This window comes from Microcaecilia unicolor, chromosome 2, assembly GCF_901765095.1.
Source record: "Microcaecilia unicolor chromosome 2, aMicUni1.1, whole genome shotgun sequence".
Classification (NCBI taxonomy): Eukaryota; Metazoa; Chordata; class Amphibia; order Gymnophiona; family Siphonopidae; genus Microcaecilia; species Microcaecilia unicolor.
In genome coordinates, this window is record NC_044032.1 from 57,051,486 (window position 1) to 57,065,664 (window position 14,179).

At 39.9% G+C, this 14,179-nt stretch overlaps 1 protein-coding gene across 4 annotated transcripts in view; it reads left to right on the top strand.

The window, feature by feature from the left end:
* Positions 1-12,566, top strand: part of LOC115462891 — a 33,639-nt gene extending 21,073 nt beyond the window's left edge. For all 4 annotated transcript variants that reach the window (XM_030192961.1, XM_030192962.1, XM_030192960.1 and 1 more), the window contains 6 exons: positions 1,300-1,533; positions 4,808-4,961; positions 5,933-6,042; positions 7,193-7,306; positions 9,666-9,812; positions 11,857-12,566. In XM_030192961.1, coding sequence (XP_030048821.1) covers positions 1,300-1,533; positions 4,808-4,961; positions 5,933-6,042; positions 7,193-7,306; positions 9,666-9,812; positions 11,857-11,991 — 894 coding nt within the window. In that variant the 3' untranslated portion in view covers positions 11,992-12,566. The remainder of the gene's footprint in view (positions 1-1,299; positions 1,534-4,807; positions 4,962-5,932; positions 6,043-7,192; positions 7,307-9,665; positions 9,813-11,856) is intronic.
* The last annotated feature ends 1,613 nt before the right edge of the window (positions 12,567-14,179 follow it).

The following is a 14,179-nucleotide window of genomic DNA, read 5'->3' on the forward strand; positions in this document are numbered from 1 at the left end:
AACCAGTGCTTTTTTTCTGGCCCTCAGAAGCTTAGCAGTTCTTGTGCTGCTTACAGTGGGATTCCTGCTTCCCCACTGCAACTTGGCTCTCTGTAAGAATGAGCCATGAGACTTGAAACCACAAGACCAACCTAACTTCCGGCACTGCGTGGCTCAAGCTTACAGAGAGTTAAGTCATGGTGGGGAAGCAGGAATCCCGTGGTTTCCTCTGCAGCTGAAGCCAGGTACGGGGAAAAGAAACTGAGTTAAGGCTGGAGGAATTACATGAACAAGAGACTGGGTGAAGACTGGGGGAGGGGACAATGCATTATCATATTTTGCCACTATTTGATGAAACATGCAGCAAAATACAACTGTATGTGTTTTGGGTCTACATATGTTACAAAATATAAAATGCGCCCCCCCCCCCATTGAAAAAAGGTTGAATATGCCTGATATCTATCTATCTATCTATCTATGGTTGGATTGGTGTGTAATTGTCAACTGCCCTGTGTGATGCCAAGTTTTAATTGTGAAGGTTATAATGTTCACAGTGTGGTGGGTGTGTCTGGCTGTTTTTTTGGGCAGACTAGATGGGCCATGCAGGTCTTTATCTGCTGTCACATACTACATTACTATGCTGCGTAATGTTTATTAACTGTATTTTCTAGCTGGCTGATGGATTATGTATTTAAATTCTCTTACTACTTTCTTAGGGCAACTTTTAAAAGTAGGCAAGTTACAAATAAATATATAAATACTAGTAAAAGAGGCCCGTTTCTGAGCAAATGAAACGGGCGCTAGCAAGGTTTTCATCGCCAACACCCCCCCTCCCTGGCCAACCTCTTCGTTGTTCTGCCATTGCTCCGTCCCCAACGTCATGACGTTTGAAGCGAGGGTGGGGCCCGGAGCGATTCCCCCCCCCCACCTCCCTGCCTCCCTCCCTGCCAACCCCTTCGTTGTTCTGCCATAGCTCCGCCCTCGAGGGCGGGGCCCGGAGCGATTTTGGTGGCTTCACCACCACGAACCTTCGAACCTTTTTGAAGGAAGTCAGGGCTTGGCTTCACTGACGTCAGTGTCCTCAGAACGTTGAAGGTGAGTTTTATTATAGTAGATGACTCAAGTTTATGTGTCTTACAGACAGTAGTTCAACTGATAAATCAAACCAAGATCAAACAGAAGATAGCTCTGTTATCTTTTTATCCCATGACTTTTAAGGAGCACACATTATAACATGGAATAAAGAGGGGGTATTTTTCAAAAGTTGTAAAATTCGTATTTTGTTGCAGTGGTTATTCATGCTTTTCTTTACATTTGCAGGGTTCTGCATGGATTGGTGTTGTTGATGAAGGTGCCAATACAGTAGTGACATACAATGTCACAGCTGGTCAGACAATCTTTTTCCCTAAAAACACACTGCACTGGGTGAAGAGTGTGGGAAATGAAGACTGCTTTTTCATTCTTTTCTTCAGTACACATGATGAACTTCAGACGTTAGATGTTGATGATGTATTTTTCTCTACTCCAGAAGACATTGCAGCAAGGTCGCTAAAGGTTTGTACAGGAACTATGAATGTGCATTCATTAATGTTTATTTGGTTTGATAGTGCACTTTAATAAATTTAGGGGTGCTTTTACTAAAGTACGGTAAGTTTTGCACTTACAGCACATTTAACACAAAAAACAAACCTGTGCTAAGTGCAAAACCTGTGTGGTAAATACCGGGGGCATGCTCTATTTCCTTCCTTCATATAGCACACAGGGCACACAGTTAATGTATGGCACCCGCATTATAGGCTAGATTCTATATATGGCGCCTGAAAAATCCACACAGAAAAGAAATACGCTTAGGCGCATTCTCTAAAGTACACCTAAATTTTATAGAATTGGCTTAAAGTTCCACGCGGTGTATAGAATACGCCAAGCAGCTCTCCACTCAACCAAATTTAGTCGCATCCATTTAGGCCACATTTTACATGGTGAAAATCCCGATGGCTAAATTAGGTGCAGAGTGGGTGTATTCTGTAATAATGCAACAGATTATAGAAATGTCATGTCCATGCCCCCTTTTCAACTATGCATCTTAGAGTTAGGCGCATCAAATTAGAGAATACACTTAGCAAGTTATGCATGTAAATCTCAATTAATGCCAATAAGTGCTGATAATTGCTTGTTAACATCCAATGAACAGCACTGATTAACTTGTTAACTAATTAAGTTATGCACATTGTTATGGAACACGCTTTGATTTCCGTGCGGAAATCTCAGCGCGATATATAGAATCCGAGGGTATATGCCTGGGCCCTCCACACTATTGAACTGGGCATGTAACATGATGACCGTGTGTTAAAACAAGACATGACAGCTACCCACAGCACCCCTTCATCGATCAGACAAGGTAGTCCCCCTTTCAGGCCCGATCCCCCAAGTTATCCCCCTCCTTTCAGTCCCCAATCCCCTGACAGAAAACTCTGCCTCCTGTTTAGTAGCTCTGTTTCCCTGGCAGAAACTCCACCTCCCAGGCCCCTACCCTCTTCCCCAGCCCCTGATCCCCCCAGGACTCAGAGGCCATCACTGGTGGGGCAGTGGTCCCGGGTGGCACCAATCCCCCTCTGCCCAGGTCTGCTCTCTCCTCTATAATGGTGCTTGCCCCTTAGCAGTAGTCTTGCTGTACTGCATAAGCTTTGCACATACTGCATATTGATATTTGCTTTAAACTTGTGGTAAGTACAAACCTTACAGCACTTTAGTAAAAGGGCCCCTAAATGCATTTTAGCTATGTTTATGTGTATTAAATTTAATATACCACTTAAGCAATAAAATACAAAGTGGTTTACAGCCTGAATAAAACAACATTAAAACAAGTGATACATAGAATGCCAAAATCAATAGGAAAGCCTAAATCAATGAAAAGAACACATTCATCCACAAAGAGACTTCCCAATAAACAACATCAAGGTAAAATAGATCTATAAACTCCTATAAAATATGTATAATAAAATAAAATGCAGAGCCTCGTAAGACACATTGCAAAGCTTCATCAGGGAAAGCGAGATGAAAATGCAAACTAATTACCCAAACCTTGAACTTTTTAATATCCACCTCCTATTGAAGCATGGATTTTTGACAGCAAGAATATGTTTCATGAGATGCATCTGTCTAACTGGACTCTTGTCCTGGAAAGCTGATGCCTGAATAAATTAGTTAGAGGCCTGTGACAGAACAGTATATTTTAAGCCTTTAAAATGCATTGGGTATTTCCTGAAGAGTATTTCTCTAGTTTGGCCAGCAGCTGGTTTTGAAGCTGCTGCAGAGCCAAGGCGGTCTGCAGTATGCTTTCAAACTTGTTGTTCTGGGCTCTGATTGGCCCAGGAGCTCAATTTCATTTGGAGTGTACAGGTTTTTGCTCCAGTTGTAGCCAGGAAGAAAAGAGAGTAGGATCTCTTTGCTGAGTCAGTTATGTCCTGATCTTTCCAGGTACTTTTTAGAAAGTAAACAAATGTTTAATTAGTGTTATAATTGATCCATATTTCAGTTACCTGTTATTGTTCTGCTGATTGCACTTTTTCTGTTTCACTGTTCAATATTTTTTATGACAATAAACACTATTAGATTGTTGCCTCTGCCTGTCTGGACTGATAAAGAATCCTGGTGGTTTGTGTGTTGGGTTTGTGAGTGCTTTCTTGGAACTGTGGGACCATTGGAAGTGTGGCTCCAGTAATCTAGAAATCATGGGGGCAATTTGAGAGCGGGAGACTTACCCAGAGGCAGTTGTGACCCAGTCGGTGGGAGGAGGGTGCTAGTGTAGAGCACAAGCAGTAGGTGCAGGTGGACCTGAGCTGTTATGCAGATATAACTTCTAAGTGGCTGTGGGGTAGCCTCAGGTGGGTGGCTAGGCATTTTGTGACAGGGTCCTTTTAGCAAGCTAGGCTGGAAAGTGGCTGGCTCTGCAATTAGCACGTGGGTTTGCTACACGCTCTGGCCACTTTCTAGTGCAGCTGAAAAATTGCCACAGTCATTTTTTAAAATGACTATGCGCTAATTTTCCCATTAGCATGTGGCCATTATCACTGGGAGCTTTACTGCTTCCTATTTAGCAGGCGGTAAGGGCTCCTGCATTACTTCTGCTCTAATCAGGTAGCGCATAGTAATGTTTCCGCCCTACCCGATTAGCGCAGGCATGCCTTCTTTCCGCTCCAGACACTCCTCCAATGGCAAAAAAAATTTTTTTACCGTGGGAGTAGCGAGTGCTGATGGCTAGACTACTGCGTGATGCCTCAGCATGTCCCGCAGTAGTGCTCTTTTAATGTGCAGTAGGCCTGCGTTAGACCTACCGTGCCTTAGTAAAAGGGCCCTAAGTCTTTAAGGTTCCATGAGCCTCTTGCTTTTTTCTGCTACTGACCAAACACGGCATTCTTCTGGAAATACAAATTTCTCTCATTCTGGGCTGATAAGAAAATTCTTAGTGATGCCTTTTACAATATTTGCTTTGAAGCTTGCATAAATAGTGGGAACTGAAACCTATGGTCCATGATACCATTCAGTAGAGAGAACAAGCTCTACCTTTTCAGTCTCATATTTCTAGATGACATTTGTGTGGTTGTGCAATGCAAAACAAAAGTAGCAGTTGGCATGCTATAAACGATGGCTTCTGTGATTACGACTAGATATCATAAATCTGTCCATGTGTGAAATCTACCAAACTATTCTAGTGTCAGCTTGGCAGCAATTTTGAGATCATGTCTCAAAGCTGACAGCCTAATTCCTTAATTTATGGATTGTCTTCCATGTCTTGTTTCACTGACACAGCGCTTTGTCTTATTTTCAGCCTCAAGGTGGAGTTGAGTTTATCCGAACATTCAAGAGACCTAAAGAAGATCAAGCCGTAAATCTCCCACCAAACCTGGTGGAACTCATTCAGAATGCCAGCTATGTGCAGTCTCCAGATGATCATGTTTGGAAGTACTTTTATGATTTGAAAGGTATTAAAACGTAATAAACTCTCTTTAAGAAATATTCCCCTCCTTTTGAAAGCTTTGCTTGACTGCTAAGTTCACATGACCTGGGTTACATGTGCTAAGCTGAAGCTAATGGCATATAAAAGAGGGCAATTGCATTTGGTTTCTACTGATGTGAGATCAAATTTTTTTTCAGTGCCTGTCTGTTAAAGCTGCTTGAAAGTAAGGGGTCCTTTTACTAAGTGGTGGTAAGCACTAACACGTGCTTCCCGTGTGCCAAAATGCACTATCATGGGATGCTCATGCGCCCGGTGGTAGTTCAGGCAGTTGTGCGTGCTCCCTCGAGGGTGTGTTTGGGGTGGAGATTAGACGTGCCCAGCACTAATCAGTTAGAGCAGCTACATTGCCACACGCCAACCAATTAGCGTGTGGTTAGTACATAAGTACATAAGTACTGCCATACTGGGAAAGACCAAAGGTCCATCGAGCCCAGCATCCTGTTTGCAACAGTGGCCAATCCAGGTCACAAATACCCGGCAAGATCCCAAAATGTACAAAACATTTTATACTGCTTATCCCAGAAATAATGGATTTTCCCCAAGTCCATTTAATGACGGTCTATGGACTTTTCCTTTAGGAAGCCGTCCAAACCTTTTTAAAACTCCGCTAAGCTAACCGCCTTTACCATCTACCAAATAGGTGTCGGTAAGGGCTCACGCGCTAATGGCCACACACTAATTTGGAAATTAGCATCTGACCATTAACAGGAAAAATGGAAATGCAGCCATTTTTCAGTCACACTAAAAGTGACCTCAAGTCCACAGGGAAACTCACTCACTTATCATAGCGTAGGCCGCCTTTTAGCGCAGCTTAGTAAAAGGGCTCCTAAATTTCTTACTGTGCACAAAGTTAAAAATAAATAAAAAAATCATTCAGTACAGAAGACATAAACTGGAATGATCTTATTTTGCTTACCATAACTTCTATTGTTTTAGGTTCTAAAGAGTTCAAGTTCCCAGGAGGAATAATACAGTGGGCTCGTTATCGTAAAGGTGGAATTGGATTAAATAAAAATGAGAAAATTTTTAGTGAGTCTTTAAATGAAGTGAGTGTTTGGGAAGAGCTGTTGTTTACTATGAGACATGTCACATGCAATGGTTGTTGCCCCATTTTAAAGCAACGATTTTAATCCATCAGCTATTTTAACATTATCTAGAGAGCAAACATGACCACTAGCGTTACAACCGTGAGACTACCACTAGGGGTCGCCGGCACCATTTTGAAAGAAGGCACCAGAGAGGGCAGTAGCAACTGGGTATCACTGTTGCCCACACCACTAGGCACCAGCTGACCGATATTCAGAATTTGTTTGGCCACCGATGGCTTTATTCCCGGATAGTCAATGTCCAGGCACCAGTATTGAATATTCAGGCATACGTAGCCGGATAACACTTACAGAGTTAACTGCAATATTCAGCACTTAACTGCACAAGTTGAACTGCATAATGATAAAACAGCTTTTTATGTGACCCAATTTAGACAGTTATCTTATGCGGTTAAGTGTCAACTTTGCCCCAGGACAGCCCACAGATTAGCCAGTTTTGGCTTTGGCGCTAACCACAGATATTCAGCGCCACAATCCAGTTAATTGTTGCTGAATATTCACAGTTAGCCATGGACAAGCAGTTCAAATAGCCTGGGGTATACCTTGGCCGATTAAATCATTTTGAATACTGGGTGGCGGGAATATTGGCGGGGGACCTTATGGAAGGTGTAGGGGAGTGTGGGGAGGAGTTACTGCTTGGGTGGGGGGGGGGGGGGAGACTTCAGTTGAGGGAAAAAAATTGCAGATGGGGGAGTCAACCACTAGGGGAGCCCTTTGGGTTTGGGAGGAATTTGATTAGGACGGCACAAGGGAGGGTCCATGTTTGGAGGGGGAGTCCAAGAGTGTCTTTGAACCTGGAGGGGGTGTCACTTCAGCCACGATTATTGGGGATGAGTGCCAGCCCTTTAAAAAAATGGCCTGAAGTACAACCCCAGGTAAAGGATGTACATAGTAATGAGCTGCTTTACATGCATTTCGATGTTTTGCATCTCATTACTATATAATTTGTGATGACCTAATTATAGCTGTGTTAGGGCATCACAGCTAGTGACAGTGCCCTTTAACACACACTAAGGGTTTAAATAAGGACATTTAAATATCTTAGATATTTTATGTGACAGAATTAAATGGCATTTCTTTGTGTTTCCAGCATGCAGACACTTTGACCTTAGGAACACTCAGAATATACACCAATGGCTTACGTCAACCTCATTTTCACTTCAATGCTCATGAAATGGGATATGTCATTACTGGCTGTGCAAAGGTAATTTGTTAGAAGCAATTTTCAGTTTTTTGGGTTTTTTTTGGTATTGTTGAGTAATCAATTTATTAAGACGTGAACTGTTCAGGGCAAGAGTTTACTTCATCAAATGTGTGGAGAAGGGCTTAGGTTTATACCGCAGGATAGAAAGTAAAAAAATAAAGGGTCATTTACAGTGTACAGAATAGGTCCAACAAAGATAATTTCAGCATTGTTAAGCTAATTAACCTATTCAATGAGTGAAAGAAACAACATGATAATATGAACAAAGGTTATTTTCCATGGAAATATTTTACATTTTTAAAATTTGTTCATAACAGTCAGAAACTAAGTGGATAGCGCTGGTGTGGTTACCAGTCAATCCTTATCAACATTGAATGTATGGATTAAGTTAAACACAGGCACCGGTCCTTAACTTAGAGGGTCCTTTTACAAAGGTGCACTAGCGGTTTTAGTGCATGCTAACAATTAGCATGTGCTAAACGCTAGAGACACCCATAGAAATACATGGGCATCTCTAACGTTTTGGGCGTGCTTATTTTTAGCACACATTAAAAATGATAGCGCGCCTTTGTAAACGGACCCCTTAATCTAGTGACCATGCTGGCTGAAAATCTGGCCCATAAATTTGTAGGTGTTTCAGAGGAATTATAATAAAAAAGGTAGACTGATAGAAAACATTAACACATGAAATAATTTATTGGTGTGAATAAAAAACCAAACCCGACGTGGCCACATTTTGCCCTCAGGCTGCGTCAGGGGTCAAAACTAAGAAATAAAAACATAGATATCAAATCATCAAACATACTTCATATATATCAGCGTTCATTATAAAACATTCATATGTGTCATTATATTTTCAAATAAATAAATAAATAAATAACAAACAACATCAATATAGATATACAGTCAACCATGAATATCAAACAATTATATAAAAACTCATGTGTCAATCATGATAAACATTCATATATGTCATAAATTATTGCAAAACTTAGCTCAAAAATATATGACAATAAATAATTAAAAAACAATATAAATAAACTGATATTAAAATATACATGAATATTCAACTAAGTTAATAAAGTTAAAAAAACTTGAAATTCATCATGTTATAACATATAAAATCAATCACATGTAAAAAAATTCATCAAGACATGCATAATCAAAACATAATTGTAAAAAAATAAACATATGGCGAAAGGAGGTGAATGATCAAAATATATGTACATACCTAAAAAACAAGGGGTTATTTATTTGAAAATATAATGACACATATGAATGTTTTATAAGGAAAGCTGATATATATGAAGTATGTTTGATGATTTGATATCTATGTTTTTATTTCTTTGTTTTGACCCCTGACGCAGCCTGAGGGCGAAACGTGGCCATGTCGGGTTTGTTTTTTGATTCATACCAATAAATTATTTCATGTGTTAATGTTTTCTATCAGTCTACCTTTTTTATTATTATTCTACCATAGTAAGGAGATTGTTGCCTTTTTTGTTTGTTTTGGTGTTTCAGAGGAAGCAATAATCTGTGGCTCCTGGTTAGGAACTGTGGTTACAATAACTGTGGGGCCCTTTTACTAAGCTGCGTAAGCATCTATGCGCACCCAACGCATGCCAAAATGGAGTTACTGCCCAGCTGCCGCGTGGCTCTTGCAGTAATTTCATTTTTGGCCCGCGTCCGATATGCACTGTCGAAAAAAATGTTTATTTTCCGATGTGCGTATTGGACGTGTGCCAAGTGGCACATGATGCGTGTAGGTCATTACCGTCCGGTTATTGCATAAGACTTTACCGCTAGGTCAATGACTGGCGGTAAGGTCGTAGACCCAAAATGGACACGCAGCAATTTTCATTTTGCCACGCGTCCATTTTCGGCAAAAATTTTAAAAAAGGCCTTTTTTACAGGCGTGCTGAAAAATGGATCGGCGCAGCCGAAAACCCGCGCCTACACCGATGCAAGCCATTTTACAGTGCACTTTAGTAAAAGGACCCCTGTGTTATCTACAGTTGGGTTAGACGATTATAAAAACAGAGGTAAAAAAAAATCCCAGGTAGTTTCAAACAGAGTGCAACAGAGGCTGTTTCTCATTGAGTTGAAAACCAAAAGAGAAGAAGAAAACTGACAAGCTAAAAAAAAAATGTATGGAGCAATGCATACCGTGAGAAATACCATTTTTTATGCATACCTAATACAGTACAGCTCCTTTACATATACATGTTTTCCTATTTTGGCAGAAAAGAGTCTTTTCTGTATAACAATGCATTCTGCTAATATACTGAAAAAAAAATCTACATGAGAACGGTGGAGAGGTATTTTCAATAATTAAACAGTTTGATTCATTTATCTCCAGATTGGAGTCATTGGTACTGGACCCAGTACTGACTTTAATATTGGGGTTGGCGATGTCTTCTTCTTCCCCATTGGAACCCAGCACTATATTAAGAGCGTATGTGATGAAGACTTGTTTATGATTCTGGCCTTCAGCACTGGTGATCAGGTAAGGCAAAATCTTGTGAGACCGAGGGAAGTAAGTTTCAATGTATATTTTAGGTTTCTAATTTTATTTTGATGCATTGTAATTGCTATTTTGTAAATTGCATTGGACCCTTATTTTGGGGATATAGCAGTCAATAAAAATCTTGTTGATACTGATATTGATGTACATAGAAAAGGCTAATGGGTCAGTTCTATAAATTGGCACCTCAGTCTAGGTGCCCAAATGCCACGTACTTAGGACTGATTCTATAACAGCATTGTGGCATCAAGATTCCATTATAGAAGACTAGAGTAAGTCAACATTGGTGTGCCCAAGTTCAAGCATGCCCTCTTATGCCACATTAATAGCAGGTACAATTTGGCATGCCTAGGTGAACCAAGTTACATGTGTAATTTACATCATTCTATAAACTCCGCTCATAAGTGAGCGACACACCTATGGCCCGCCCATGTGCTACCCGTGTGTACACCCTCCTTGTAGTTAGGCTCTATAGCACTTAGGCACTACCGTAGAGAATGCATTAAATCTTTGAAATAAATAAATAAATAAAATAAATAATACTGGCCTTCTGTGATACAACTAAAGTGGCTTACATATTATATTTAGGTATTTTCTCTGTCACATGCTTGTGTGCACTGTTCATTCTAAGCTGAGCGGGAGTTCGCCACCTACAGTCCTGCCAGTGGGTGGCACTGTTTCAATGTCACATTTCCAATAGTGAGGGACAGGCAAGCTCTGCAGGACTCTGTGGAACCTGTCTGTCCCTAGTGATTGAAAACACAATATTGAAGCATTACTCCCTACTGGTTACTGGTAGCAATGTGGTTGGAAGACACTAACTCAGCTTAGAGGGAAAAGTGCTTGTGTGTGTGGACTGTGGCTGAGTAAGAGAGAACAAAAAGGTGAATGGAGGTAAGGTTAAGCATGAGAGAAATGGTGGGAGTTTTATTAATGTGCCCCTGACACACCCATGCCCCTCCCAGGTCTACAACCTCCTTGCAGATGCGCATCATGGATGTTGCACATGCAATTTACAGAATTATTGCCAATTAGCACCAATTCACAATTATAGCTAATTGGTAGTTAAAGCCAATCAGCAGCTAATTATAATATTAAGTTGTGTGCGCACCTGAAACTATTCTATAACTTGCATGCACAATTTTGTACATTCAGGACAAAATTCTATATATGGTGCCAAAAAGTCAGCGCTGAACAAAACGAGCACTAAGCGCTATTCTATAAATGGTGCTCCAAGTTGGGTGCTGTTTATAGAATAGTGCCTAGCGCCGAGATCACTGAAATCTGGTATAAATTCCCACACCTAAATTAGGCGCAGATCGGGCATATTCTGTAACAGTGTGTGCACAGTTTTGGAATGCCCATGTCCCTCTCATGGTCACGCCTCCTTTTTTAGATGTGTGCACTAGAATGTACACATGCATCTTTAGAATACGCCTAGCAATATGTGCACATAAATTCTAATTATTGCCAATTAGCACCTATAATTGATTATTAGCACACTGCTAATGACGTCTACACCCAATGCGCACCAAAATGGAGTTACCGCCCAACTACCACATGGTTCTTACTGAAATTTCATTTTTGGCACGTGTCTGATACGTGCATCTGGAAAATATTTTTTATTTTCAGGCGCACATAACAGATGTGCGCCAAGTGGCCTTTGGTGCACGTAGGTCATTACCGCCCGGTTACCACGTGAGTCTTTACTGCTGGCAGTAAGGTCTCAGACCCAAAATGTACACGCAGCAATTTTTATTTTGCCGCACGTCCATTTTTAGCAAAAATTAAAAAAAGACCTTTTTCAAAGGCACACTGAAAGATGGATCGTTGTGCGCCCAAAACCCACACCTACACTACTGCAAGCCATTTTTCAGCGCACCTTTGTAAAAGGACCCCTATTTATCAGTCATGTTTGTTCAGAAATGAAACCTATAAAAAGAATTTTTAAAAATTATCCTAAATAGTAGTAGTAGTGGTAGTAGAATAAGTATTGCTTCTAAACGTGTGGTTGTCTTTTTGGCAGCTTGAAACTCTGGATATGGACGACTATTTCCATGCCACTGCAGACCATATCCTGGCACAGCTTTTCTTAAAGAAACAGGAAGAATTCAAGAAGATTCCAAGATTTAATGAAGATCAAGCAGTTAACCTACCATGATTCCTGTTTTTAAAATGATGCACTTTTGTATTTTTTGTATATTTGTAGATAGTCAATCTCTCCAGAAAAAAATGGAGTTATTTAAACTTTTTACCATTACTATCTAAGCAGGTCTAGTTCCGGACATTTTTCTTGCTTTTTGTTGCCGAAAACTATGAGCTAAACTGAAAGAAAACAAACTTTGTGAAAAGCAACAATTAAGGATTGAAGATTTGCAAATCTATTTAAAATAGGTTTTTCACCACAGTTTACCAAAACTGAAACACCTGCACACTTGTTGAACTTGTTCAATGCCACTCTCTTAAAATGAAAGCCGCATTTGTGTCAAGTAAATGCTTGATCCTTGGAAACTCCGAAATGAACGCAAGAAAATATGTTCTGAATCTCATTGGATTTGTGGATCTTCAGACTTTTTTTGGATCTAAAACAGTTTCCTTCAGATTCAGTTTGTAGTTCAGCAAACCTGTAAGGAGAAAGTCAATGAACATTCTGATGAAATCTGAGAATAATCTTCAAACTCATACCATGGAGAAATAAACTTCTGAAGGAACTTGAAAAATGAAAAAAAAAAAAAACACCTAACTACAAAAAAATGTTCAGACTCAAAATAGGCTGACGTATACTTGATATCATTTTGACTTTGAAGTGCTTGCACATGACATTCCTGCCTTAGATCTCTGGCTCATATTGATTGTTTGAAAAAGCTTTATGCGTACTTTGTAGGTATTTATTAAATATTTTATTGTGCAAGTGTGGCTACTTCTGTTTATATAGTTTATATAGTACATACTTTAACAAGGTTGTTTTATTCTAAAGAGAAGTTGAGGAAGTTATATGAAAAATTTATGTAATATCTATCGGGTCAATTTTCAAAGAATCAGTGCTTTTCAACCCAATCCTTGAGGCACACTTAGTCCCATCAGGTTTTCAGAATATCCACAAAGAGGCAGTACATGAAAATCTATCTCATGCATATTTATTGTGGATATCCTGAAAACCCGATAGGACTAGGTGTGCCTCAAGGATTGGGTTGAGAAATACTCATCTATATGACTAACTTGCAAGGCAAACCTCTAACTTTGAATATTCTTCTCCATTGACTGCCTGAATTTATCTTCTCAAATTCACAAGTTGTATAATTTTTGTCAGAATGAAAATATGTGGCTCCAAAGGATATATCAGAATGGATTTTTAATTTTAGACAATGAGTTTAGTTGCCCGTTTACTTTGGATTGTTCTTGCTGTTTGTGCTTTGCTTACACAGCTATAACCACAGGAAGGAAAATAATTATATAACGTACCATTTGTGTTCTATGGCATTTGATTAGAAAATTTTGTAGACAGATAATTTACAGTCAGTCCTGATTTTGTCTACTGTAGAAAAATGACTGAGTTGACTGTGTAGGGATTTCATACTCAGCAATTAATTTCATTCAGATTTGTTTGCAGAAATAAGAGTGAACATACAATTTTTAGATGAGACCTTTATACTGGGCTGCCTTAATGTATATGTGACTAACTTTCAAGAGTTATCCTGTCTTCATTAGGTCAAGGAGGAAACAGTACCATTATAGTGGATTTAAATAGTGCATGGTCTTGTACGTTTTCTACTACTCAAATATGCCATTGTAATTCAATAAAAGGAGTAGGGGTGGGGGTGGTTTGACAGAGGGCTGGATTCAGTAAATGGTGCTGAAAAATAGGTGCTGGATAAAATCAGCCGTCAGCAGTATTCTAGAAAGGGCACTCTGGGATGAGAGCTCCTTATAGAATAGTGCCAAGTGGTGATTCTTGTTCCTAACTTTGGGCACAAGGACTTAATGCCAACTAAAACCTGGTGCAAGTCCTAGAGTGCAACTTGGGCACATATCCCCCAAATTCTATAACATTGTACATAATTTATTGGAATGCCCCGACCTCTCCATGCCCCTCCCTTGGCCACACCCCCTATTGGGTTGCGCATGAGAGGATTTGGGCGTGGATCGTTATAGAGTCACATGCAGCCAGATCCACACACAAATCCAAATTAGTGTTGATTAACTTCAATAATTGATTATTAATAGCTCATTAATTTTGTTTGTATGCAGATCTCAGCACTGCACACAAATTTTGGTGTCAAGATACGGGGGAAAATGGGACAAAATTTCATTTTAAAAAAGGGCTGTAATTGAGTAAGATGAAAGAAGAC